Source organism: Bufo gargarizans, chromosome 6 (assembly GCF_014858855.1).
Source record: "Bufo gargarizans isolate SCDJY-AF-19 chromosome 6, ASM1485885v1, whole genome shotgun sequence".
NCBI classification, from domain to species: Eukaryota; Metazoa; Chordata; class Amphibia; order Anura; family Bufonidae; genus Bufo; species Bufo gargarizans.
The window spans coordinates 366,246,360-366,272,190 of record NC_058085.1 but is presented as its reverse complement, the minus strand read 5'-3'; the positions used below and the strand labels follow the sequence as shown (position 1 = coordinate 366,272,190).

At 45.2% G+C, this 25,831-nt stretch overlaps 1 protein-coding gene across 1 annotated transcript in view; it reads left to right on the top strand.

Moving 5' to 3' along the window:
* The window catches only part of LOC122942473 (galectin-9B-like), a 90,796-nt gene that overhangs the window by 25,380 nt on the left and 39,585 nt on the right, over positions 1-25,831 (top strand). Inside the window, exon 6 of the mRNA XM_044300115.1 lies at positions 14,169-14,257. Coding sequence (XP_044156050.1) covers positions 14,169-14,257 — 89 coding nt within the window. The remainder of the gene's footprint in view (positions 1-14,168; positions 14,258-25,831) is intronic.

Genomic DNA, 25,831 nt, shown 5'->3' with positions numbered 1-25,831 from the left:
TATTGCTTACTATAATTCTTGGACGCCTATCCTTTCGCCTGCTGTGCCCTCCGGTATTTTCCCTGCTCAGTATGCTAATTACTTAAGTAGATGCCCACAGAGAGAGACTCAGTCCCCTCCTCATTGTTCCAATACTCATTATAATACAAGGTGCCAAAATCAACAGGGGGTCACAGTGGACAAAGAAAAAAAAAACAGCCATGGCATTAGTGGGGGCCACCCTATAAGGTAACACCCTAATTAGACTTTTGCAAAACTGATGAAAGGTCCTCTTTAAAATCCACAATATCAAAAATATGTGCAGATTTCACTGTGGAATGTCTATTCAGCACTCAATTGCTCCATGATGATTTATAAGCTGACTGTGCTCATTTTATAAACTTATTTTTATATCTACAATTGACAACATTTAAATCAAAAGTTCTGGATGAACTTCTAGTGTTTAAAGAGGTTGTTCCAAATTCAAAATTATTTTTATGTGCTTCTAACACCCCCCACCACACATACATATGCCCCCAATACCTGTTTTTCATGTCTGTGCTTTCCTCCCCCCTGTCTGGGCATCAGACTATCCTGGCAGGTCTGTCTACATCCAGCACTTCCTGTTTACATTGCTGCTCTGCAGAGTGATGGCCCCACCCCTACACTGTTCAGTCTGCGTCTTTTCAGTAGTGTGATACTACTTGCTGAGTTGTGTATCTAATCCCATCTTTTATATACTGTCTGATATACGCTTATCATGTTAGATACTGTCTATTGTGTCTCTGTATCAAAATCTATCCTCTGTGATACAGTCTACTGTTGATGTATCAAAGATTCTCGTGTGTAATGCTGCCAGCTGAGCTGTGTATCTAATATTATCTTGTGTGATACTGCCTGCTGAGCTGTGTGTTTAGAGCCTCATGCACACGACCATATGTGTTTTGTGGTGTGCAAGTTGCAAAATCTGCTAAATAAGTCTACCATTCCTTTTATGATCCGCGTTTTTTTGTAGAGCCATTGACTTCTATGGGTTCAAGGTCTGCATTTTGAGGACCAAAATAAGACATGCTATATCATGTGACATCCACAGTGTCCCCCATAAGATGATCCACAGTTCTCCCATAAGTGACATCAACAGTGCCCCCATAACAGTGACTTCTACAGCACTGCCTTAACAGTGCCATCCACAGTGCCCCCAATAAGTGACATTCACAGTGCCCCGAGTGACATCTACACTGTCCTCATTACCATCCACAGTGCCCCCAGTACGATCCACAGTACCCCTAGTGCTACCCACAGTGCCACCGAATTGCCATACAGAAGTATTGTAAAGCATTGTAAATGCCCCCCAAAAGTTGAAGTCCCAGAGTGGGATAAAAATTTAAATGAAAAAAAGAAAAATATAAATAAATAAAAAGCGTCCTTTTCCCAAAATAAAGTAAAAAGAAATTGTGAAAAATAGGGGAAAAAAGAAAAGTAGACATAGTAGGTATGGCCGCGTCCGTATCGACCGGCTCTTTTAAAATATCACATGACCTAACTCCTCAGTTGAACACCATTAAAAAAACTGTGCTAAAAAAAACATTTTTTGGTCCCCTTACATCACTAAAAGTGCAACACCAAGCAAACAAAAAGGCTTATGCCCCCCAAAATCATACCAATATAACCGTCACCTCTTCCCAAAAATTAGCCCCTACCTAAAACAATCACCCAAAAAATAAAAAATAAACTATGGCTTTCAGAGTATGGAAACACTAAAGCATGATTTTTTTTGTTTAAAAAATACTGTTATTGTGTAAAACTTACAAAAATTATATAAGTATACATATTAGGTATTGCCACGTCCGTAAGAAGCTGCTGTATTAAATATCACATGAATTAACCCCTCAGGTGAACACCGCAAAAAAAAAAAAAGCAATTTTTTGGTCACCTTACATCACAAAAAGTGTAAAACCAAGCGATTAAAAAGTCATACGCACCCCAAAATTGTACCAATCAAACAGTCCTGTCATCCTGCAAAAAAATGAGACCATACCTGTCACGAAAGGGAGGGAAGAGTGTAGCCCTGAAATCCACCCGCCCCTCTATCCCTACCTACTTGCACAACCCGTCCTAACTGACGGCGTACAACTTGGCAGCAGTCCCTAGCTTATATACGTGCACGGGCCTAAAGATTATAAGAGAAAAAAACATGAACAGAGTCAGGGAAGCAAAAGTCAAACCCAGGAGGTCACGCAGGTACACTGGGAAAAACACAAGGTCAATACAATCCAAAGTCAGAAGCCAAGAGGTCACGTCAAATCCAGGGAGGTCACAAGAATGAGGTAACAAAAAGAGCCGAGGTCAAAACACACAGAGTACAAAATATAACAATGTGCTGGTGAGGGTAGCAAGACCAATCACAGGCAACCTGTGGCCAGGAGGCTGCCTGTTTAAATAAGCCCCTACAGGTGATTCACGTGACGTGGCCAGCGTTACGTGACTCGTATTGTGCATAATACAGATGAGCCCCAATTCATTATTATTGGCGCTCAGATCCGCTGCTGCGCATTGTCTAGGGCAGTGTTTCCCAACCAGTGTGCCTCCAGCTGTTGCAAAACTACAACTCCCAGCATGCCCGGACAGCTTTTGGTTGTGCGGGCATGCTGGGACTTGTAGTTTTGCAACAGCTGGAGGCACACTGGTTGGGAAACACTGGTCTAGGGGATGGAGGACGCCAAACACATCCCCCCGCCCCCTGGTCACCATGGAGTAGGGGACGCCGAACACATCCTCACTCCACTATATGCTTAGGATGCCGGCGGTGCTGCGAAGGAAGAGCGTGCCACCGACTCCCCGTGACACTACCTAAAACAATCACCCCAAAAATATAAAAAAAAACTATGGCTCTTAGACTATGGAGACACATACATGATTTTTTTTGTTTCAAAAATGATATCATTGTGTAAAACTTACATAAATAAAAAAAGTATACATATTAGGTATCACCACGTCCGAAAGAACCTGCTGTATAAAAATATCACATGACCTAACCCCTCATGTAAACACCGTAAAAAATAAAAAGTGTGTCAAAAAAGGCATTTTTTGCTACCTTACATCACAAAAAGTGTAATACCAAGCGATTAAAAAGTTATATGCACCCTTAAATAGTACCAATCAAACCATCATCTCATACTGCAAAAAATGAGACCCTACCTAAGAAAATCACCCAAAAAAATAAAAAAATATGTCTCTTAGAAAATGCATACACTAAAAAATGTTGTTTTTTAAAAAAAAAATGCTTTATTATGTAAAACTGAAACAAACAACCAAAAAAGTATGCATATTTGGTATTATCGCATCCGCAACAACATGCTCTATAAAAATACCACATGATCTAACCTGTCAGATAACATTGTAAATAACAAAAAATAAAAACAGTGCCAAAACAGCTATTTTTTGGTTACTTTGCCTCACAAAAAGTATAATATAAAGCAACCAAATTTATATCTACCCTAAAATAGTACCAACAAAACTGCCACCTTATCTCATAGTTTCCAAAACGGGGTCATTTTTGGGAGTTTCTACTCTAGGGGTGCATCAGGGGGTCTTCAAATGTGAGAGTAACATAGTACATAAGGCCGAAAAAAGACATTTGTCTATCCAGTTCGGCCTGTTATCCTGCAAGTTGATCCAGAGGAAGGCAAAAAAAAAAAAACCTGTGAGGTAGAAGCCAATTTTCCCCACTTTAGGGGAATAAAAAATTCCTTCCCGACTCCAATCAGGCATCAGAATAACTCCCTGGATCAACGACCCCTCTCTAGTAGCTATAGCCTGTAATATTATTACACTCCAGAAATACATCCAGGCCCCTCCTGAATTCCTTTATTGTACTCCCCATCACCACCTCCTCAGGCAGAGAGCTCCATAGTCTCACTGCTCTTACCGTAAAGAATCCCCTTCTATGTTTGTGTACAAACCTTCTTTCCGCTAGACGCAGAGGATGTCCCCTCGTCACAGTCACAGTCCTGGGAATGAAAAGATGATGGGAGAGATCTCTGTACTGACCCCTGATATATTTATACATATTAATTAGATCTCCCATCTGGCAACTTAAAATGATCCCAGTGAAATCTACCTTCCAAAAACCATATGGCGCTCCTTTCCTTCTGCGCCCTGCCGTGTACCCTGTACAGCAGTTTACTGACCACATATGGGGTGTTTCTGTAAACTGCTGAATCAGCGCAATAAATATTGAGTTTTGTTTGGCTGTTAACCCTTGCTTTGTTAGCGGATATTTTTTAAAATTAAAATGGAAAATCTGCCAAAAAAGTTAAATTCTGAAATTTCATCTCCATTTTCCATTAATTCTTGTGGAACACCTAAAGGGTTAACAAAGTTTAGTAAAATCTGTTTTGTATACCTTCAGGAGTGTAGTTTCTAAAATGGGGTTTGCTTCTAAACTTCTAACATCCCCAAAAAATAAAATGGCATTCACAAAATTATCCAAACATGAAGTAGACATATGGGGAATGTAAAGAAATAACAATTGTTGTTGTTATTACTATCTATTATAAAAGTAGAGAGATTTGAAAATATTTCCCAATTTTGGATAAATTTGGTATTTTTTTAATAAATAAAAATGAAAAAATTTGACTCAATTTTACCACTGTCACGAAGTACAATATGTGACAAGAAAACAATCTCAAAATGGCCATGGATAAGTAAAAGCGTTTTAAAGTTATTTCCACATAAAGTGACAAATGTCAGATTTGCTAAAAATGGCCTGGGCAGAAAGGTGAAAAATGGCTTGGTCCTGAAAGGGTTAAATGGAACGTGTCATCAGAAAATAACCTATTGTTTAAATCAAAGTTGTTTAAAATGTTTCTAAATAATTTTTTATGATGTTTTTATGTCAATATTAGTGTGTATATAAAGTGCAAGTGCTGCCAAAAATTACAAGGAAGAGGCACTCCGATACAACCTGTATATCACATAAAGGAGGGCCTCATTCACATTGTGGTACAATTGTTCAGGTAGTGGGACTCCTACACTCATAAAGCCTATGCACTAAGTGAAAGGGCTGCCAAAAATTACAAGGAATCGGCACTCCAATGCACCCTTTATTACACATAAAGGAGGGCATCCTACATCCTTGAAAAAATATGATTGGTGGCTGCTGGTGACCCTTAAAAACATTAGGAGCAAGGGCCTGCTGATGACACTCTTAAACATTAGGGGTGAGCGCCTGCTGCTGATCTGACCATCTAAAACTTTAGGGTTGAGGGTCTGCTGCTCAGCTGACCATCTAAAACCATATGGGCGAGGGCCTGCTAGTGACCTCAAAGGCATAGAGCGCCAGTTCGTGCCAGGTGTCCAGCTTGGACACCCAATAGTTGTAAGGCACAGAGGGATCATTGAGGACGCTGATGCGGTCTGCTAAATACACTTTCACCATCTTCCAAATCTTTTCACTCCTTGTGACACTAGGCTGCGCATCAGAATGATGGTGCTGGCGGGGTGTCAAGAAACTGTCCCAGGTCTTGGAGAGTGTTGCCTTTCGTCTGTTGCAACTGCTGTAGTGTTCCCCTCGTCTCCTTCTCCTCGGTTGCCACATTGTCAGCTCAAAATTTTTGGAGCCATTTTTACACAAGGACCTTCTGGTATTGCACCATTTTGCTAGTCGTCTCTACCACAGGAATGAGAGATGAGAAGTTCTATTTGTAGCAGATGTTGAAAAGGCTGAACAACCAGAAATCGATGTTGGCCAAAATGCGTATAACTCGTGGGTCACTGGGAAAGGCAGCATAACTTAAAGTCAGCCATGTGTGCCAGAGTCCCAACAGACAAGACTTCGCTGTCCTCATCAGGAGGATGACTCTCAATCTCCTCATCCTCTTCCTCCTCTTCGGCCCATCCACGCTGAACAGATGGAATAAACCTGCTATGGGTACTACCCTCTGTAACGGAGGCAACCGTCTCCTGCTCCTCCTCCTCATTATCATCATCCAATTTGCTGCTGAGAAGACCAACTGAGGGTGGTCTGGCTATCACCCTGTGTACTGTCCTCCCCAATTTCCACCTCTTTCACATGCAAAGCGCCCGCCCTTCATTGTGAACAGCAAGCATTTCAGTAGACACAGAAGTGGGATGGTTACACTGATAATAGCGGCATCGCCGCTCACCATCTGTGTTGATTCCTCAAAGTTGCATAAAACCTCACAGAGGTCAGACATCCATGCCCACTCGTCGTTTGTGAAAATCTGAAGTTGACTAGAACCATGTTGCAGCTGGTATTCCACTACTGCCCTCTGTTTCTCACAAAGCCTGACCAAAATGTGGAACGTGGAGTTCCAGTGCATGCTCATGTTGCACAACAGTCGTTGAGCTGGCAATTGCAAGCGCTGCTGCAGCGTTGCAAGACCGGCTGCAGCTGTAGAGGACTTTCGGAAATGGGCACACACGCGGCACATCTTCACTAGTAGCTTAGACAAATTGGGGTAGGTTTTGAAAAACCGCTGAACCACTAAGTTGAACACGTGGGCTAGGCATGGTATGTGTGTGAGCTTGCCGAGCTCCAAAGCCACCACCAAGTTACGGCCATTATCAGACACAACCATGCCTGGTTGTAGGTTGAGTGGCGAGAGCCACAACTCAGTCTGGTCTCTTATCCCCTGCCACAGCTCTGCAGGGGTGTGCTGTTTGTCACCTAAGCAAATTAGTTTCAGCAAGGCCTGTTGACGCTTCCCCACTGCAGTGCTATACTGCTTCCAGCTACTGACTGATGGCTGACTGGTGCTGCAAGATGAGAATTGGAAGTGGAGGAGGAGGTGGAGGAGAAGAAGGGGGGTGGAGCCACTAATTTAGTTGATGGTGGAAATCCTGATGGAAGTAGGGGCCGCAATCCTTGGCGTCGGTAGCCAGGATACGAGTATTTAAAGGTTCTGTATTTGTCGTGACGCCAATTGCAGTAGTGCGCAGGGTACTATCCCAGGGCCTTTCAAGGTGTTAAACGCACGTCCCAGATTAGGAATGCCAGAGTGGTGTAATGGCCTATAATGTTTATGTATGGTAGTGGTAATTGTGTCACGGTACGGCTGGACTTCTGGCTCCTGGCTCACTTGCAATAAATTTGAGTGTAGTGATAGTAGGAGTAATAGAGGAATTTTGCAGCAAAAATGATGTCCAGATCTTTAGATGAAGTTCAAACATTTCTTTACTGAAGATAATTTGTATCCAAGCAGTATACAGCTTTGGTCTCTGGTCCCAGCAGGTTTTAGCAATGATTGGCAGTAAACGAATGGTTCTGCTTTAAACTTAGAGCTTTCAGGATAAGTTGTCTGCTTGGTAGCTCTGTAATTGTGACAGAAATTAATCTTCTGCACTTTTCTTTAAATTCTGCTTTCTGGGGACAGACTAGCTGTGGAGGAATGGCTTCTCCTAGGTCTCTGGACTTATCTCTCAGATGGATTCTCAGGGCATGCTTTCTTCCGGGAACTCTGGAGGTTGTCTGTAGTTTTCGGCTGCTTCTTCATCCAGTTGAAGCTGTAGGTGCTTAGACTGGGAATATGACTAAGTCTCAGACCAAGACTTGGTCCTTGCTGTCTTCCCTATACAGGGGGAAACTCAACTGTCTCTAACAGTTTTTTTCCCTCCATTGCTAAAGGAAGATGGAATCCTCTACTTCTCTTCAGCAGGGGGGCAGAATAGAACAGGATCATTCCACTCTGAACTGCCATAACATTAAAACTATCTCTACCAATGATGCTGCCACCTGCTGGTATACCAGGAAAATGACTTGAACAATTGCGTTTAACATAGGTTTATGCACATTTGTGGAGGACATAAGCAAAATCACATCAGATTACAGTATAAAAGCTCTTAGAAGATAGTAGCGGGGTAGAGGCATGTAGTAAAACAACTCTGGGGTGTTACAGTAGCACCTGTGCTGTCCCAGGGTACGACTCACTCCCGGCCTCCACAACGTTCACCATGGCAACTAACCCATGTTGGGGCCCTATTGCAGAAAACGTTGGCATGCAAATGTTGGCATACTTACGATTGTCCCGCCCGGGAACCAGCTGGGGGCTGAAGCATTAAGAAGCTTGAATTACATTGGAGTCGGGGGCAAGATCCTCCTGGGGTGCAGGACGACACTCCTCCAGGGAAGCAGGCTGGGCTGTAGAGTTGAAACAGCTCTGACCCACACTGAGATGATTGGGTGTGTTGGCCAGTGCCATCCTCATCATCATCCTCTTGCTCTTTCAACTTCGACTCCTCCTCTGTGTTGCAGTGGCAGATCCTCATCCTCATCATCATCTTCATCATCATCATCCTCCTCCTCCTCCATGGCAGATTCCCTTTATGTGTCCCCAACAGCTATTGGGCGGACAGCAAGATGCGTCAGCTCCTCTTCTTCTGCTATGATTCCCCTGCTTCATGAGCATCAGCGTCTGTTTTAAGATAAATATGAGAGGGATGACATTCTTCATGGTGCAGTTGTCACTGCTGACAAACTTTGTGGCCTCTTCGAAGGGCTTCTGCACCTGACAGGTGTCTCGGATGAGCTGTCACTGCCTGACCTCGAAGAAACACATCCTCCCTGCTGCTGAGGCTGTCTGTTGCATGACAAAATCATTCATGGCTTTCTGCTGCTCGTACAGACGCTCAAGCATGTGCAATGTCGAATTCCCACGAGTTGGCACGTCACAGATTTAAGCGGTATAGCGGCAGGCCATTCTGTCACAGCATGCCCAGGAGAGCGTTCTTCACCACGTGAGAGTGACTAAAGTGCTTGGACAGTCTCCTGGATTTTGCTAGCACATTTAGAAAACCAGTGTACATATTTAGGAAGCACTGCACCACTAGTTTGCAGGGAGGATGTAGTTTTTTGCCCAGATTTAGGCCCCGAAGATGTTGTGCCCATTAGTGCTGACCACGTTGCCCCGTTGAAGTCGGTGGGGTGACAGCTAGCGGGATGTTTGCTGCTTGGTGTACTTGAGCAACTGCTCTCTCGTGTCTACTTTCTCCGACACCAATCAGCTCCAACACAGCGTGGCCTTTATAGTGCCTTTACATATGTCTAGGTGCAAGTTATGTAATAAAGATGTGGAGTCTGAACGCGAGAAGTGGACAGAGATGAATGACAATGTGAAAGACACCATTCTGCCCATGGATGTGGCCTGGATGCTACAAGGGGACCGGAAGAAGGAAGGAACTCCTGCTGCCATGGCTAGCTGCCACCTCTGTTTGCCTACGGGATAGGGTGATGCTGCTTTATGTGGTTTTATAGAGCTGTGTTTGCCTGCCCATGTCTTATTTTGCACAAGGCAATGCTTTTGTCATCCAGCAGCATGGAGAAAAAAATGCCAGACTGGAGATACTCACACAGCAGCTGAGTTCGGCTTACTTCTGGCACATTTTGGGCCTAACCCATCCGTAGAGTCAGTGGGATCACCAGATCTGAAAGCTTGCCATATCTTAGGAAAAAGGAAGTTGCCCCTCTAGATATGGTAAATAAGTGAAGTTGCCCAATCAGCGAGAGTAAGTGAATAACGCTCGCCAGCTACCACGGTACTGAAATGTATAGGAAGAGGAGGTAGCGTAATCTAAGACTTAACGTTTAATAGATATACAGTTAAAAAACACGGTAAACACGGGTAATACAGAGTAGAGGTAGTAACCCCATACTGTGCTAAATAGACAGCCCAAACCTAGAGGATGTAGCAGTTAAATAAAGCATCCAAAACTCAATTGTTCATTGAGTCCATTGGGACTGGGAGTATTCAGTTTATATATCCACCAGGTTTCTCTCTGGAGAATAGGTCTATCCTAGTCCCCTCCCCTAGGGGGTCTTCTCAGACCTTGGTGGCACTCGTTCACATGCCTTGCCACTGATGTGTCCCTTTTATTCCGGACATCATTGTTCCCCAATACGGTGGCGAAACTCTCCTTTTGTTTTACCGACGTATTGGGTACCACAATCACAGGTAATTAGGTATACCAATCCTGATGTGCGGCAGTTAATGAAGCCATTTATGTGATGGTTGTACCCGTTATCACGATTGGCGAATGACCTGCCAGTTTGTACAAAGTTGCAGAAACTGCAACTGCCGCACCTAAAGCAGCCCTTCACAGGACCACCCAGCCAGGTTTTGTGGCCGGATGCTCCGGCGAAGTGGCTATGCACCAAACGGTCTCTCAAATTCCTGCCCCTCCGATACGTGATGGAGGGGGTAGGGTTTGAGGACATCACCCAGGTCTGGGTCCATAAGGAGGGTATCCCAATGTTTGGCGATGATACTGCGGACTTGGCCCGCTGCTGTATCAAATGTACCAATCACTTGCATGGTGTTGGTGGTCTTACCCTCTGGGTGGCTGGTGGCATGGAGCAAGTCTGTACGTTCTTTGGCTAACGCTTTCTGGAAGGCCATACGCAGAACCTTGTCTGGATAGCCCCGTTCACGGAACCTTCTGCGTAGGTCACCTGCCTGGTTGATGAATTCTGTGTCATTAGAGCAATTGTGTCTAGGACGTAGATATTGCCCTGTGGGAATACCTCTTTTCAGGGGACCTGGATGGTTACTCTCCCACTTTAACAGGGGAATTAGTAGATGTCGGTTTGCGATAAATACAGGTCTCAATTTGCCTAGATGAACCTTTATGAATCGAGATGTCTAGGAATGGCAGGTGATCCTTCTCAATGACTGAATGTAAATCGCAAATTAATCTGGTTATTGTTGAGACCAGCCACGAATTCCTTAAATGACCGTTCTGGCCCGCTCCAGATGACGAAAATATCATCAATGAAGCGTGACCACATTACTACATTGGTGAGGCCAGTCATCGGGGGGTTACCAAATACCATGGTTTCTTCCCACCAGCCCAGGAGCAGATTTGCGTACGACGGCGCGCAAGAACTGCCTATCACAGTGCCCCTGAGCTGGTGGAAGTATGTGCCATTAAAAAGAAAGCAGTTACGTGTCAGTAGGAACTGAGGAAGTTCAATAATGAGGTCATTGTGGCTCAAGAACTGGTGGCCCCTTGCCCTCAGAAAGTGGTTAATGGCCGAGATGCCTGCCTCGTGGGGTATTGAGGAATACAGGGCCTCTACATCGATTGATACGAGGAACCAGTTGTCCTCAATCGAGATACCCTCAAGTTTGGTCAAAAGGTCACCCGTGTCCCTGATGTATGAGAGGAGACTTTCGACAAATGGTCTTTAACAGTTGGTCAATATAAATACCACAATTCTGTGACAAACTACCTACCCCAGACACTATGGGGTGCCCCTTCAAGGGTGACACCCCCTTGTGTATCTTGGGAGGGCAGTAAAAATGTAGCCATCACTGGATGTAGAGGATACAAAAAGTCTAATTCGTTCTGACTAATGAGATGGTTAAATTTCACTTTCAACAGAATCTCGCAAAGCTCTGATCTATATTGCATAGTGGGTTCCATAGGAATGGATTCATAGTTAACCCTATCATTCAAGATAGTAAGACACATAGAGTGGTATGTGGAGGTGTCCATCACTACCACATTTCCCCCCGTATCGGATGGCTTGATAGTGATGGACGTCTCCTTTTCCAGATCACCAATAGCCAACCTCTCCTCGTGACTACAATTATGTCTAAAGGGAAGATATGGGCAGGGAAGACAAAGAGGCCTCCACTGAAAGTCTACTTTGGGACTACAAGGATGAGGAGCAGGAGGAACGCTGCAACTGAGAGGAGGAGTGAGCAATCTAATATATAATCTCATCCACCTTCTCCTCAACTATAATGTTGCGCCTTTCCAAAGCAAGCAGGGACAACTTTGGCCTACTACTACTAGTACTACTCGAGGCTAGATAGTTAGTGCTGCTGCTACCCACATTCTTGCCTGTGCAGTGGTGTTGATAACCTATATGCTGGTTTAATTAAATTGAAGAAGTCCCCAAAAAATAAAATTTCAACCATGTGTGGAAATAAATTAATGTTAGCAAATAATTAAGGGCCAGGCCTCATAGTCAGTTTAGTCTTAACTCTCACAGATACTGTAGCTTGCTGCTATAACTTGAACTAGTCATTAAGAATTATATTATTCCAACCGTGTGGAAAGTGAATATAAGGAAATGGACAATTGAGGCCTGACTCTTAATATCACATTAACACTCAAATTGAAAGAGGACCTTTCATCCGTTTTGACATAGGCTAATTATGGTATTACCTTGTAGGGCGGCTCCCACTGATGCCATGGGTGTATCTTTTTTTCAACCCCTCCCCCTGTTCGTCCGCTGTGGCTCCCTTGCAGGTAGCTGCTTTTTAAAGCTGCACTGCAGCAGCTGCAGTTCTGCTGGAGGCACAGCAGCCACAACTCCTGTCTTCTCTCTCCTCCGCTGCCAGCTTCCCTGCTTGTTCATATTCTACACACATTTTTTCTTTGTAATCCTAGCTTTCCCCTTCATTGTCCTTGACTCTCTAAGATTGTTTTTCTGACACCATAACACCCCACCATCCTTTTTAACAGCCCAGCACAGAATGGCATTCTGCTTATTCTGCTAGGGCAACTCCATGCCTGCTGCAACACTAATTGGCTCATCCAGGCTATCTGTCATCCTGGGATACAGTCAGGGCAAGCTCTCCGTTCACTTCCTCTCACAGTCATGTGAGAGCCCTTCTTCTTCCATAGTGTTTTTTTTCCTGTCAACATATGCACTAAAATGGTGTTACAAGCCGTTTTAGTGGATTCCTCCCAAACTATATAGACACCAAAAATATAAACGCAACACTTTCGGTTTTGCTCCCATTTTGCATGAGCTGAACTCAAAGATCTGAAACATTTTCTACAGACACAAAAGACCCATTACTCTCAAATATTGTTCACTAATCTGTCTAAATCTGTGTTAGTGAGCACTTCTCCTTTGCCGAGATAATCCATCTAACCTCACAGGTGTGGCATATCAAGCTGCTAATTAGACAGCATGAATATTGCACAGGTGTGCCTTAGACTGCACACAATAAAGGCCACTCTGAAATGTGCAGTTTGATCACACAGCACCAGAGCTGTTGGCTGTGCAATGAATGTTCATTTTTCTACCATAAGCTGTCTCCAAAGGCATTTCAGAGAATTTGGCAGTACATCTAATCGGCCTCACAACCGCAGACTACGTGTAACCAAACCATCCCAAGACCTCCACATCCAGCCTGTTCACCTCCATGATCGTCTGAGACCAGCCACCCGGACAGCTGCAGCAACAATCGGTTTGCATAACCAAAGAATTTCTGCACAAACTGTCAAAAACCGTCTCAGGGAAGCTCATCTGCATGCTCGTCATCCTCATCCGGGTCTGGACGTGAGTGTAGTTCGCTGTCGTAACCGACTTGAGTGGGCAAATGCTCACATTCAATGGCGTTTGGCTGGTTGGAGAGGCGAGATCCTAAGGCCCATTGTTGTGCCATTCATCCACGACCATGACCTCATGTTGCAGCATAATAATGCACGGCCCCATATTGCAAGGATCTGTACACAATTCCTGGAGGCTGAAAACATCCCAGTTCTTGCATAGCCAGCATACTCACCGGACATATCACCCATTGAGCATGTTTGGGATGCTCTGGATCTGCGTATGCAACAGCGTGTTCCAGTTTCTACCAATATTCTGCAACTTTGTACAGCTATTGAAGAGGAGTGGACCAACATTCAACAGGCCACAATTAACAACCTGATCAATTCTAAGCGACGGAGAAGTGTTACACTGCGTGAGGCAAATGCTGGCCACACCAGATACTGACTGGTTTGCTGACCCCCTCCCCCCACTCCCAGGAAGGCAAAACTGTGCACATTTCAGACTGGTCTTTTATTGTGTGCAGTCTAAGACACACCTGTGCAATATTCATGCTGTCTAATCAGCACCTTGATATGCCACACCTGTGAGGTGGGATGGATTATGTCGGCAAAGGAGAAGTGCTCACTAACACAGATTTAGACAGATTTGTGAAAAATATGGCAAAGTAATGGGTCTTTTGTGTATGCAGAAAATGTTTCAGATCTTTGAGTTCAGTTCATGTAAAATGGGAGCAAAACCGAAAGTGTTGCGTTTATATTTTTGGTCAGTGTATATAGTACATTATACCTACTATACTTATTGTATACATTACACACACTTATGTACAGCAGATAAAGGCACTTGAATTTATTTCATAATTGTCACCTTTACTTTCCAGACTGTTCCATTTGGCACCCAGTTTCCTAGTGACATCAAGGTTGGCACAGTGTTTATTATCAATGGCACTGTCCCTCCATTATCTCACAGGTTTGTGATTTTTTTTTTTTTTATATGTATGTTCCATTGTTTATGACTAGGGATGAGCGAACTCGAACTGTATAGTTCGGGTTCGTACCGAATTTTGGGGTGTCCGTGACACGGACCCGAACCCGGACATTTTCGTAAAAGTCCGGGTTCGGGTTCGGTGTTCGTCGCTTTCTTGGCGCTTTTGTGACGCTTTCTTGGCGCTTTTTGAAAGGCTGCAAAGCAGCCAATCAACAAGCGTCATACTACTTGCCCCAAGAGGCCATCACAGCCATGCCTACTATTGGCATGGCTGTGATTGGCCAGAGCACCATGTGACCCAGCCTCTATTTAAGCTGGAGTCACATAGCGCCGCCCGTCACTCTGCTCTGATTAGCGTAGGGAGAGGTTGCGGCTGCGACAGTAGGGCGAGATTAGGCAGATTAACTCCTCCAAAGGACTTGATTAACTGATCGATCTGCAGCTGTGGATCATTGAGCTGCTGATCCTCAATTGCTCACTGTTTTTAGGCTGCCCAGACCGTTTGTCAGTCACATTTTTCTGGGGTGATCGGCGGCCATTTTGTGTCTTGTGGTGCGCCAGCACAAGCTGCGACCAAGTGCATTTAACCCTCAATGGTGTGGTTGTTTTTTGGCTAAAGCCTACATCAGGGTGAAGCTGTCACACCAAGTGCATTTAACCAGCAATAGTCTGTTCATTTTTTGGCCATATACAAAATCAGGGGCAAGCTGCGCCTGTCACCAAGTGCATTTAACCCTCAATGGTGTGGTTGTTTTTTGGCTAAAGCCTACATCAGGGTGAAGCTGTCACACCAAGTGCATTTAACCAGCAATAGTCTGTTCATTTTTTGGCCATATACAAAATCAGGGGCAAGCTGCGCCTGTCAACAAGTGCATTTAACCCTCAATGGTGTGGTTGTTTTTTGGCTAAAGCCTACATCAGGGTGAAGCTGTCACACCAAGTGCATTTAACCAGCAATAGTCTGTTCATTTTTTGGCCATATACAAAATCAGGGGCAAGCTGCGCCTGTCACCAAGTGCATTTAACCCTCAATGGTGTGGTTGTTTTTTGGCTAAAGCCTACATCAGGGTGAAGCTGTCACACCAAGTGCATTTAACCAGCAATAGTCTGTTCATTTTTTGGCCATATACAAAATCAGGGGCAAGCTGCGCCTGTCACCAAGTGCATTTAACCCTCAATGGTGTGGTTGTTTTCTGGCTAAAGCCTACATCAGGGTGAAGCTGTCACACCAAGTGCATTTAACCAGCAATAGTCTGTTTATTTTTTGGCCATATACTACATCAGGGGCAAGCTGCGCCCGTCACCAAGTGCATTTAACCCTCAGTAGTGTGGTTGGTCAAGCTGTGACACCAAGTGCATTTAACCAGCAATAGTCTGTTCATTTTTTGGCCATATACTACATCAGGGGCAAGCTGCGCCCGTCACCAAGTGCATTTAACCAGCAATAGTGTGGTTATTTTTTGGCCATATCCCAGTCTAATTCTGTCACTAAATCCATACCGGTCACCCAGCGCCTAAATACTAGGCCTCAAATTTATATCCCGCTAAATCTCTCGTTACCGCTGTCCTGTTGTAGCTGGGAAAGTTATTTAGTGTCCGTCAAAGCACATTTTTTGTTCTGGGTTGAAGTACAATTCCCAATTTAGCAATTTCATAATTTAGTGGTTTCTGCTATATCAGAGCTATTTGAAATCTATCCCTAAAAGGGTATATAATATTCAAGGTGCACATTGGGTCATTCAGAATAACTTCACACACACCCGCTACTGTGTATTTCCAAGTCTAATTCTGTCACTAAACCCATACCTGTCACCCAGCGCCTAAATACTAGGCCTCAAATTTATATCCTGCTAAATCTCTCGTTACCGCTGTACTGTTGTTGCTTGGAAAGATATTTAGTGTCCGTCAAAGCACATTTTTTGTTCTGGGTTGAAGTACAATTCCCAATTTAGCAATTTCATAATTTAGTGGTTTCTGCTATATCAGAGCTATTTGAAATCTATCCCTAAAAGGGTATATAATATTCAAGGTGCACATTGGGTCATTCAGAATAACTTCACACACACCCGCTACTGTGTATTTTCAAGTCTAATTCTGTCACTAAACCCATACCTGTCACCCAGCGCCTAAATACTAGGCCTCAAATTTATATCCTGCTAAATCTCTCGTTACCGCTGTCCTGTTGTAGCTGGGAAAGTTATTTAGTGTCCGTCAAAGCACATTTTTTCTTCTGGGTTGAAATACAATTCCCAATTTAGCAATTTCATAATTTAGTGGTTTCTGCTATATCAGAGCTATTTGAAATCTATCCCTAAAAGGGTAGATCATATTGAAGGTGCACATAGGGTCATTCAGAATAACTTCACACACACCCGCTACTGTGTATTTCCAAGTCTAATTCTGTCACTAAACCCATACCTGTCACCCAGCGCCTAAATACTAGGCCTCAAATTTATATCCCGCTAAATCTCTCGTTACCGCTGTCCTGTTGTAGCTGGGAAAGTTATTTAGTGTCCGTCAAAGCACATTTTTTGTTCTGGGTTGAAGTACAATTCCCAATTTAGCAATTTCATAATTTAGTGGTTTCTGCTATATCAGAGCTATTTGAAATCTATCCCTAAAAGGGTATATAATATTCAAGGTGCACATTGGGTCATTCAGAATAACTTCACACACACCCGCTACTGTGTATTTTCAAGTCTAATTCTGTCACTAAACCCATACCTGTCACCCAGCGCCTAAATACTAGGCCTCAAATTTATATCCTGCTAAATCTCTCGTTACCGCTGTCCTGTTGTAGCTGGGAAAGTTATTTAGTGTCCGTCAAAGCACATTTTTTCTTCTGGGTTGAAATACAATTCCCAATTTAGCAATTTCATAATTTAGTGGTTTCTGCTATATCAGAGCTATTTGAAATCTATCCCTAAAAGGGTAGATCATATTGAAGGTGCACATAGGGTCATTCAGAATAACTTCACACACACCCGCTACTGTGTATTTCCAAGTCTAATTCTGTCACTAAACCCATACCTGTCACCCAGCGCCTAAATACTAGGCCTCAAATTTATATCCCGCTAAATCTCTCGTTACCGCTGTCCTGTTGTAGCTGGGAAAGTTATTTAGTGTCCGTCAAAGCACATTTTTTGTTCTGGGTTGAAGTACAATTCCCAATTTAGCAATTTCATAATTTAGTGGTTTCTGCTATATCAGAGCTATTTGAAATCTATCCCTAAAAGGGTATATAATATTCAAGGTGCACATTGGGTCATTCAGAATAACTTCACACACACCCGCTACTGTGTATTTTCAAGTCTAATTCTGTCACTAAACCCATACCTGTCACCCAGCGCCTAAATACTAGGCCTCAAATTTATATCCTGCTAAATCTCTCGTTACCGCTGTACTGTTCTTGCTGGGCAAGATATTTAGTGTCCGTCAAAGCACATTTTTTGTTCTGGGTTGAAATACAATTCCCAATTTAGCAATTTCATAATTTAGTGGTTTCTGCTATATCAGAGCTATTTGAAATCTATCCCTAAAAGGGTATATAATATTCAAGGTGCACATTGGGTCATTCAGAATAACTTCACACACACCCGCTACTGTGTATTTCCAAGTCTAATTCTGTCACTAAACCCATACCTGTCACCCAGCGCCTAAATACTAGGCCTCAAATTTAAATCCCGCTAAATCTGTCCCTAGTGCTGTAGCTGGGCGAGTTATTTAGTGTCCGTTCAAGCACATTTCTTGTTCTGGGTTGAAATACAATTCCCAATTTAGCAATTTCATAATTTAGTGGTTTCTGCTATATCAGAGCTATTTGAAATCTATCCCTAAAAGGGTATATAATATTCAAGGTGCACATAGGGTCATTCAGAATAACTTCACACACCCGCTACTGTGCATTTCCAAATCTAATTCTGTCACTAAACCCATACCTGTCACCCAGCGCCTAAATACTAGGCCTCAAATTTATATCCCGCTAAATCTCTCGTTACCGCTGTCCTGTTGTGGCTGGGAAAGTTATTTAGTGTCCGTCAAAGCACATTTTTTGTTCTGGGTTGAAATACAATTCCCAATTTAGCAATTTCATAATTTAGTCGTTTCTGCTATATCAGAGCTATTTGAAATCTATCCCTAAAAGGGTAGATCATATTGAAGGTGCACATAGGGTCATTCAGAATAACTTCACACACACGCTTCTGTGCATTTCCAAGTCTAATTCTGTCACTAAATCCATACCGGTCACCCAGCGCCTAAATACTAGGCCTCAAATTTATATCCCGCTGAATTTGAATACAATACATTGGGCCAAATAATATATTTGTTGTTGTGGTGAACCATAACAATGAGAAAAACATCTAGTAAGGGACGCGGACGTGGACATGGTCGTGGTGGTGTTAGTGGACCCTCTGGTGCTGGGAGAGGACGTGGCCGTTCTGCCACATCCACACGTCCTAGTGTACCAACTACCTCAGGTCCCAGTAGCCGCCAGAATTTACAGCGATATATGGTGGGGCCCAATGCCGTTCTAAGGATGGTAAGGCCTGAGCAGGTACAGGCATTAGTCAATTGGGTGGCCGACAGTGGATCCAGCACGTTCACATTATCTCCCACCCAGTCTTCTGCAGAAAGCGCACAGATGGCGCCTGAAAACCAACCCCATCAGTCTGTCACATCACCCCCATGCATACCAGGGAAACTGTCTCAGCCTCAAGTTATGCAGCAGTCTCTTATGCTGTTTGAAGACTCCGCTGGCAGGGTTTCCCAAGGGCATCCACCTAGCCCTTCCCCAGCGGTGAAAGACATAGAATGCACTGACGCACAACCACTTATGTTTCCTGATGATGAGGACATGGGAATACCACCTCAGCATGTCTCTGATGATGACGAAACACAGGTGCCAACTGCTGCGTCTTTCTGCAGTGTGCAGACTGAACAGGAGGTCAGGGATCAAGACTGGGTGGAAGACGATGCAGGGGACGATGAGGTCCTAGACCCCACATGGAATGAAGGTCGTGCCACTGACTTTCACAGTTCGGAGGAAGAGGCAGTGGTGAGACCGAGCCAACAGCGTAGCAAAAGAGGGAGCAGTGGGCAAAAGCAGAACACCCGCCGCCAAGAGACTCCGCCTGCTACTGACCGCCGCCATCTGGGACCGAGCACCCCAAAGGCAGCTTCAAGGAGTTCCCTGGCATGGCACTTCTTCAAACAATGTGCTGACGACAAGACCCGAGTGGTTTGCACGCTGTGCCATCAGAGCCTGAAGCGAGGCATTAACGTTCTGAACCTGAGCACAACCTGCATGACCAGGCACCTGCATGCAAAGCATGAACTGCAGTGGAGTAAACACCTTAAAACTAAGGAAGTCACTCAGGCTCCCCCTGCTACCTCTTCTGCTGCTGCCGCCTCGGCCTATTCTGCTGCTGCCGCCTCGGCCTCTTCCTCCGCCTCTGGAGGAACGTTGGCACCTGCCGCCCAGCAAACAGGGGATGTACCACCAACACCACCACCACCACCTCCGTCACCAAGCGTCTCAACCATGTCACACGCCAGCGTTCAGCTCTCCATCTCACAAACATTTGATAGAAAGCGTAAATTCCCACCTAGCCACCCTCGATCCCTGGCCCTGAATGCCAGCATTTCTAAACTACTGGCCTATGAAATGCTGTCATTTAGGCTGGTGGACACAGACAGCTTCAAACAGCTCATGTCGCTTGCTGTCCCACAGTATGTTGTTCCCAGCCGGCACTACTTCTCCAAGAGAGCCGTGCCTTCCCTGCACAACCAAGTATCCGATAAAATCAAGTGTGCACTGCGCAACGCCATCTGTGGCAAGGTCCACCTAACCACAGATACGTGGACCAGTAAGCACGGCCAGGGACGCTATATCTCCCTAACTGCACACTGGGTAAATGTAGTGGCAGCTGGGCCCCAGGCGGAGAGCTGTTTGGCGCACGTCCTTCCGCCGCCAAGGATCGCAGGGCAACATTCTTTGCCTCCTGTTGCCACCTCCTCCTTCTCGGCTTCCTCCTCCTCTTCTTCCACCTGCTCATCCAGTCAGCCACACACCTTCACCACCAACTTCAGCACAGCCCGGGGTAAACGTCAGCAGGCCATTCTGAAACTCATATGTTTGGGGGACAGGCCCCACACCGCACAGGAGTTGTGGCGGGGTATAGAACAACAGACCGACGAGTGGTTGCTGCCGGTGAGCCTCAAGCCCGGCCTGGTGGTGTGTGATAATGGGCGAAATCTCGTTGCAGCTCTGGGACTAGCCAATTTGACGCACATCCCTTGCTTGGCGCATGTGCTGAATTTGGTGGTGCAGAAGTTCATTCACAACTACCCCGACATGTCAGAGCTGCTGCATAAAGTGCGGGCCGTCTGTTCGCGCTTCCGGCGTTCACATCCTGCTGCTGCTCGCCTGTCTGCGCTACAGCGTAACTTCGGCCTTCCCGCTCACCGCCTCATATGCGACGTGCCCACCAGGTGGAACTCCACCTTGCACATGCTGGACAGACTGTGCGAGCAGCAGCAGGCCATAGTGGAGTTTCAGCTGCAGCACGCACGGGTCAGTCGCACTACAGAACAGCACCACTTCACCACCAATGACTGGGCCTCCATGCGAGACCTGTGTGCCCTGTTGCGCTGTTTCGAGTACTCCACCAACATGGCCAGTGGCGATGACACCGTTATCAGCGTTACAATATCACTTCTATGTCTCCTTGAGAAAACACTTAGGGCGATGATGGAAGAGGAGGTGGCCCAGGAGGAGGAGGAGGAGGAGGAGGAAGAGGGGTCATTTTTAGCACTTTCAGGCCAGTCTCTTCGAAGTGACTCAGAGGGAGGTTTTTGGCAACAGCAGAGGCCAGGTACAAATGTGGCCAGCCAGGGCCCACTACTGGAGGACGAGGAGGACGAGGATGAGGAGGAGGTGGAGGAGGATGAGGATGAAGCATGGTCACAGCGGGGTGGCACCCAACGCAGCTCGGGTCCATCACTGGTGCGTGGCTGGGGGGAAAGGCAGGACGATGACGATACGCCTCCCACAGAGGACAGCTTGTCCTTACCCCTGGGCAGCCTGGCACACATGAGCGACTACATGCTGCAGTGCCTGCGCAACGACAGCAGAGTTGCCCACATTTTAACCTGTGCGGACTACTGGGTTGCCACCCTGCTGGATCCACGCTACAAAGACAATGTGCCCACCTTACTTCCTGCACTGGAGCGTGATAGGAAGATGCGCGAGTACAAGCGCACGTTGGTAGACGCGCTACTGAGAGCATTCCCAAATGTCACAGGGGAACAAGTGGAAGCCCAAGGCCAAGGCAGAGGAGGAGCAAGAGGTCGCCAAGGCAGCTGTGTCACGGCCAGCTCCTCTGAGGGCAGGGTTAGCATGGCAGAGATGTGGAAAACTTTTGTCAACACGCCACAGCTAACTGCACCACCACCTGATACGCAACGTGTTAGCAGGAGGCAACATTTCACTAACATGGTGGAACAGTACGTGTGCACACCACTCCACGTACTGACTGATGGTTCGGCCCCATTCAACTTCTGGGTCTCTAAATTGTCCACGTGGCCAGAGCTAGCCTTTTATGCCTTGGAGGTGCTGGCCTGCCCGGCAGCCAGCGTTTTGTCTGAACGTGTATTCAGCACGGCAGGGGGCGTCATTACAGACAAACGCAGCCGCCTGTCTACAGCCAATGTGGACAAGCTGACGTTCATAAAAATGAACCAGGCATGGATCCCACAGGACCTGTCCGTCCCTTGTCCAGATTAGACATTAACTACCTCCCCATAACCATATATTATTGGACTCCAGGGCACTTCCTCATTCAATCCTATTTTTATTTTCATTTTACCATTATATTGCAAGGCTACCCAAAGTTAAATGAACCTCTCCTCTGCCTGTGTGCTAGGCCTAAATATATGCCAATGGATTGTTGCAGTGGTGGCTGACGTGAAGCCTCATTCTCTGCTATGACATGCAGACTGATTCTCTGGTGACATGAAGCCAGATCCTCTGTTACGGGACCTCTCTCCTCTGCCTGGGTGCTGGGCCTAAATTTATGAAAATGGACTGTTGCAGTGGTGGGTGACGTGAAGCCTGATTCTCTGCTATGACATGCAGACTGATTCTCTGGTGACATGAAGCCAGATCCTCTGTTACGGGACCTCTCTCCTCTGCCTGGGTGCTGGGCCTAAATATCTGACAATGGACTGTTGCATTGGTGGCTGACGTGAAGCCTGATTCTCTGCTATGACATGCAGACTAATTCTCTGCTGACATGAAGCCAGATTGTCTGTTACGGGACCTCTCTCCTCTGCCTGGGTGCTGGGCCTAAATTTATGAAAATGGACTGTTGCAGTGGTGGGTGACGTGAAGCATGATTCTCTGCTATGACATGAAGACTGATTCTCTCCTGACATGAAGCCAGATTGTCTGTTACGGGACCTCTCTCCTCTGCCTGGGTGCTGGGCCTAAATTTATGAAAATGGACTGTTACAGTGGTGGGTGACGTGAAGCCTGATTCTCTGCTATGATATGAAGACTGATTCTCTGCTGACATGAAGCCAGATTGTCTGTTACGGGACCTCTCTCCTCTGCCTGGGTGCTGGGCCTAAATTTATGAAAATGGACTCTTACAGTGGTGGGTGACGTGAAGCCTGATTCTCTGCTATGACATGAAGACTGATTCTCTGCTGACATGAAGCCAGATCCTCTGTTACGGGACCTCTCTCCTCTGCCTGGGTGCTGGGCCTAAATATCTGACAATGGACTGTTGCATTGGTGGCTGACGTGAAGCCTGATTCTCTGCTATGATATGAAGACTGATTCTCTGCTGACATGAAGCCAGATTGTCTGTTATGGGACCTCTCTCCTCTGCCTGTGTGCTAGGCCTAAATATATGCCAATGGATTGTTGCAGTGGTGGCTGACGTGAAGCCTGATTCTCTGCTATGACATGCAGACTGATTCTCTGGTGACATGAAGCCAGATCCTCTGTTACGGGACCTCTCTCCTCTGCCTGGGTGCTGGGCCTAAATTTATGAAAATGGACTGTTGCAGTGGTGGGTGACGTGAAGCCTGATTCTCTGCTATGACATGCAGACTGATTCTCTGGTGACATGAAGCCAGATCCTCTGTTACGGGACCTCTCTCCTCTGCCTGGGTGCTGGGCCTAAATTTATGAAAATGGACTGTTGCAGTGGTGGGTGACGTGAAGCCTCATTCTCTGCTATGACATGCAGACTGATTCTCTGCTGACATGAAGCCAGATTGTCTGTTACGGGACCTCTCTCCTCTGCCTGGGTGCTGGGCCTGAATTTATGACAATGGACTGTTGCAGTGGTGGCTGACGTGAAGCCTGATTCTCTGCTATGATATGAAGACTGATTCTCTGCTGACATGAAGCCAGATTGTCTGTTACGGGACCTCTCTCCTCTGCCTGGGTGCCGGGGCCTAAATATCTGAGAATGGACTGTTCCAGTGGTGGGTAACGGGAAGCCAGATTCTCTGCTATGATATGAAGACTGATTCTCTGCTGACATGAAGCCAGATTGTCTGTTACGGGACCTCTCTCCTCTGCCTGGGTGCTGGGCCTAAATTTATGAAAATGGACTATTACAGTGGTGGGTGACGTGAAGCCTGATTCTCTGCTATGACATGAAGACTGATTCTCTGCTGACATGAAGCCAGATTGTCTGTTACGGGACCTCTCTCCTCTGCCTGGGTGCCGGGGCCTAAATATCTGAGAATGGACTGTTCCAGTGGTGGGTGACGGGAAGCCAGATTCTCTGCTATGGAACCTCTCTCCAATTGATTTTGGTTAATTTTTATTTATTTAATTTTTATTTTAATTAATTTCCCTATCCACATTTGTTTGCAGGGGATTTACCTACATGTTGCTGCCTTTTGCAGCCCTCTAGCCCTTTCCTGGGCTGTTTTACAGCCGTTTTAGTGCCGAAAAGTTCGGGTCCCCATTGACTTCAATGGGGTTCGGGTTCGGGACGAAGTTCGGATCGGGTTCCGATCCCGAACCCGAACATTTCCGGGATGTTCGGCCGAACTTCTCGAACCCGAACATCCAGGTGTTCGCTCAACTCTATTTATGACTAAAAAGAATATTCTAACACAAAGGGTTATTGTTCTCTCAAATACCAACCTTAAAGTGCTGGTCGTAGGATACACAACATCTGTCACCAGCAAGAAATGTTGCTGTGCATGTATATTCAGACTCCAGCTATAACAGGGCAATAGTTCGCTATGTTGACATTTCATTTGTAACATGTAAGCGTTCAGTTCTTAAAGGCTATATACACCTTTGGGGACAATTTTTTTTATTATTATTGCATTGTACTTAGTTTGAGCTAAAAATCATTTTTTCAGTTGGTCTTTATTAAAAATATGGATTCCTTTTTTTCTGTGTATAGCTGAGATGCTGTATTAGCAGCCTGTGGATTTTTTGTCTCATTATAAAAGCTCATCAAAGCTCAATACTCACCTTACTGATAAGAATGTGCCTTAAATAAGTGTTTGTAACCTCTTAGTAGTTTAGAGATAAGGGTAATTTGACTGGCACAACGTGAAAGGAACAGTCATAAAGCTAGAAAAGCTAGTAAACCCTTTGTGACAGATTGGCTCAATATTTTTAATAAAGGCCAATTGAGAATATGTTTTTTTCCCCCAAAAACGAGTAAAATGCAATCATAAACAAAAATTGCCTCCAATGGTGTACATAGCCTTTAAATGACGTATTGGCCCTTGACTTCTCACTTGAACTTGGGCCCCAAAATAAATTAGAACAGTGAATAGCCCAGACAGAGCAAGTTTAACTGGAACAGTTCACTTAGTATTGAGGATGCTCGGATTACAGTCTTACTCTCTCATGAAGTGTACAGGCTTATCAGTTACAACACAACAGCTCTTTACAGAGGCACTAAGATTGACGGTAACACTTCTTGACAAGGATTTATGCTTGGCATTTTTACTTTTTGGCAGAGACACTCTGCTTGATGGTTAAATCTCTTTGTAGAGGCATTGTGCTCAACAGTTACAATTCTTGGCAGAAGCACTAAGCTTTGTTATTAAACTTCTTGGCAGTGGTACAGATGAAGCCGAGCTAAAGTTCATGGTTACAGTGTTAAGTAAAGAATGCCAAGAAAAATATAATTAACTTTTCTATGGATTTCAATGGCTTTTGTCACAAGATAACCAAGATAAGACTGTGCTATGTGTCATCAGAGTCAATTTTAGCTCGGCTAAATCTGTACTGGACTTCGCCGTTACACATCAAGATGATGTGGTTGGTGGTTATACTTATTTACCGAGGTGCTATAATTGGTGGCTATGATTCTTGGCAGAGGCACCATGCTTGGTGGTTACATGTTTTGACAGAGGCACTATTCTTAGTAGTTGCAAGAGACAATATATTATACATTATTTCTGAGATTTCATATGGTAAAAAATCCCTACACTTGAAACCAAATAAGCAGCTGTGTTCCCTGATCATAAATGCATAAATTAGTTGCTATAAAACTTGGATAATTA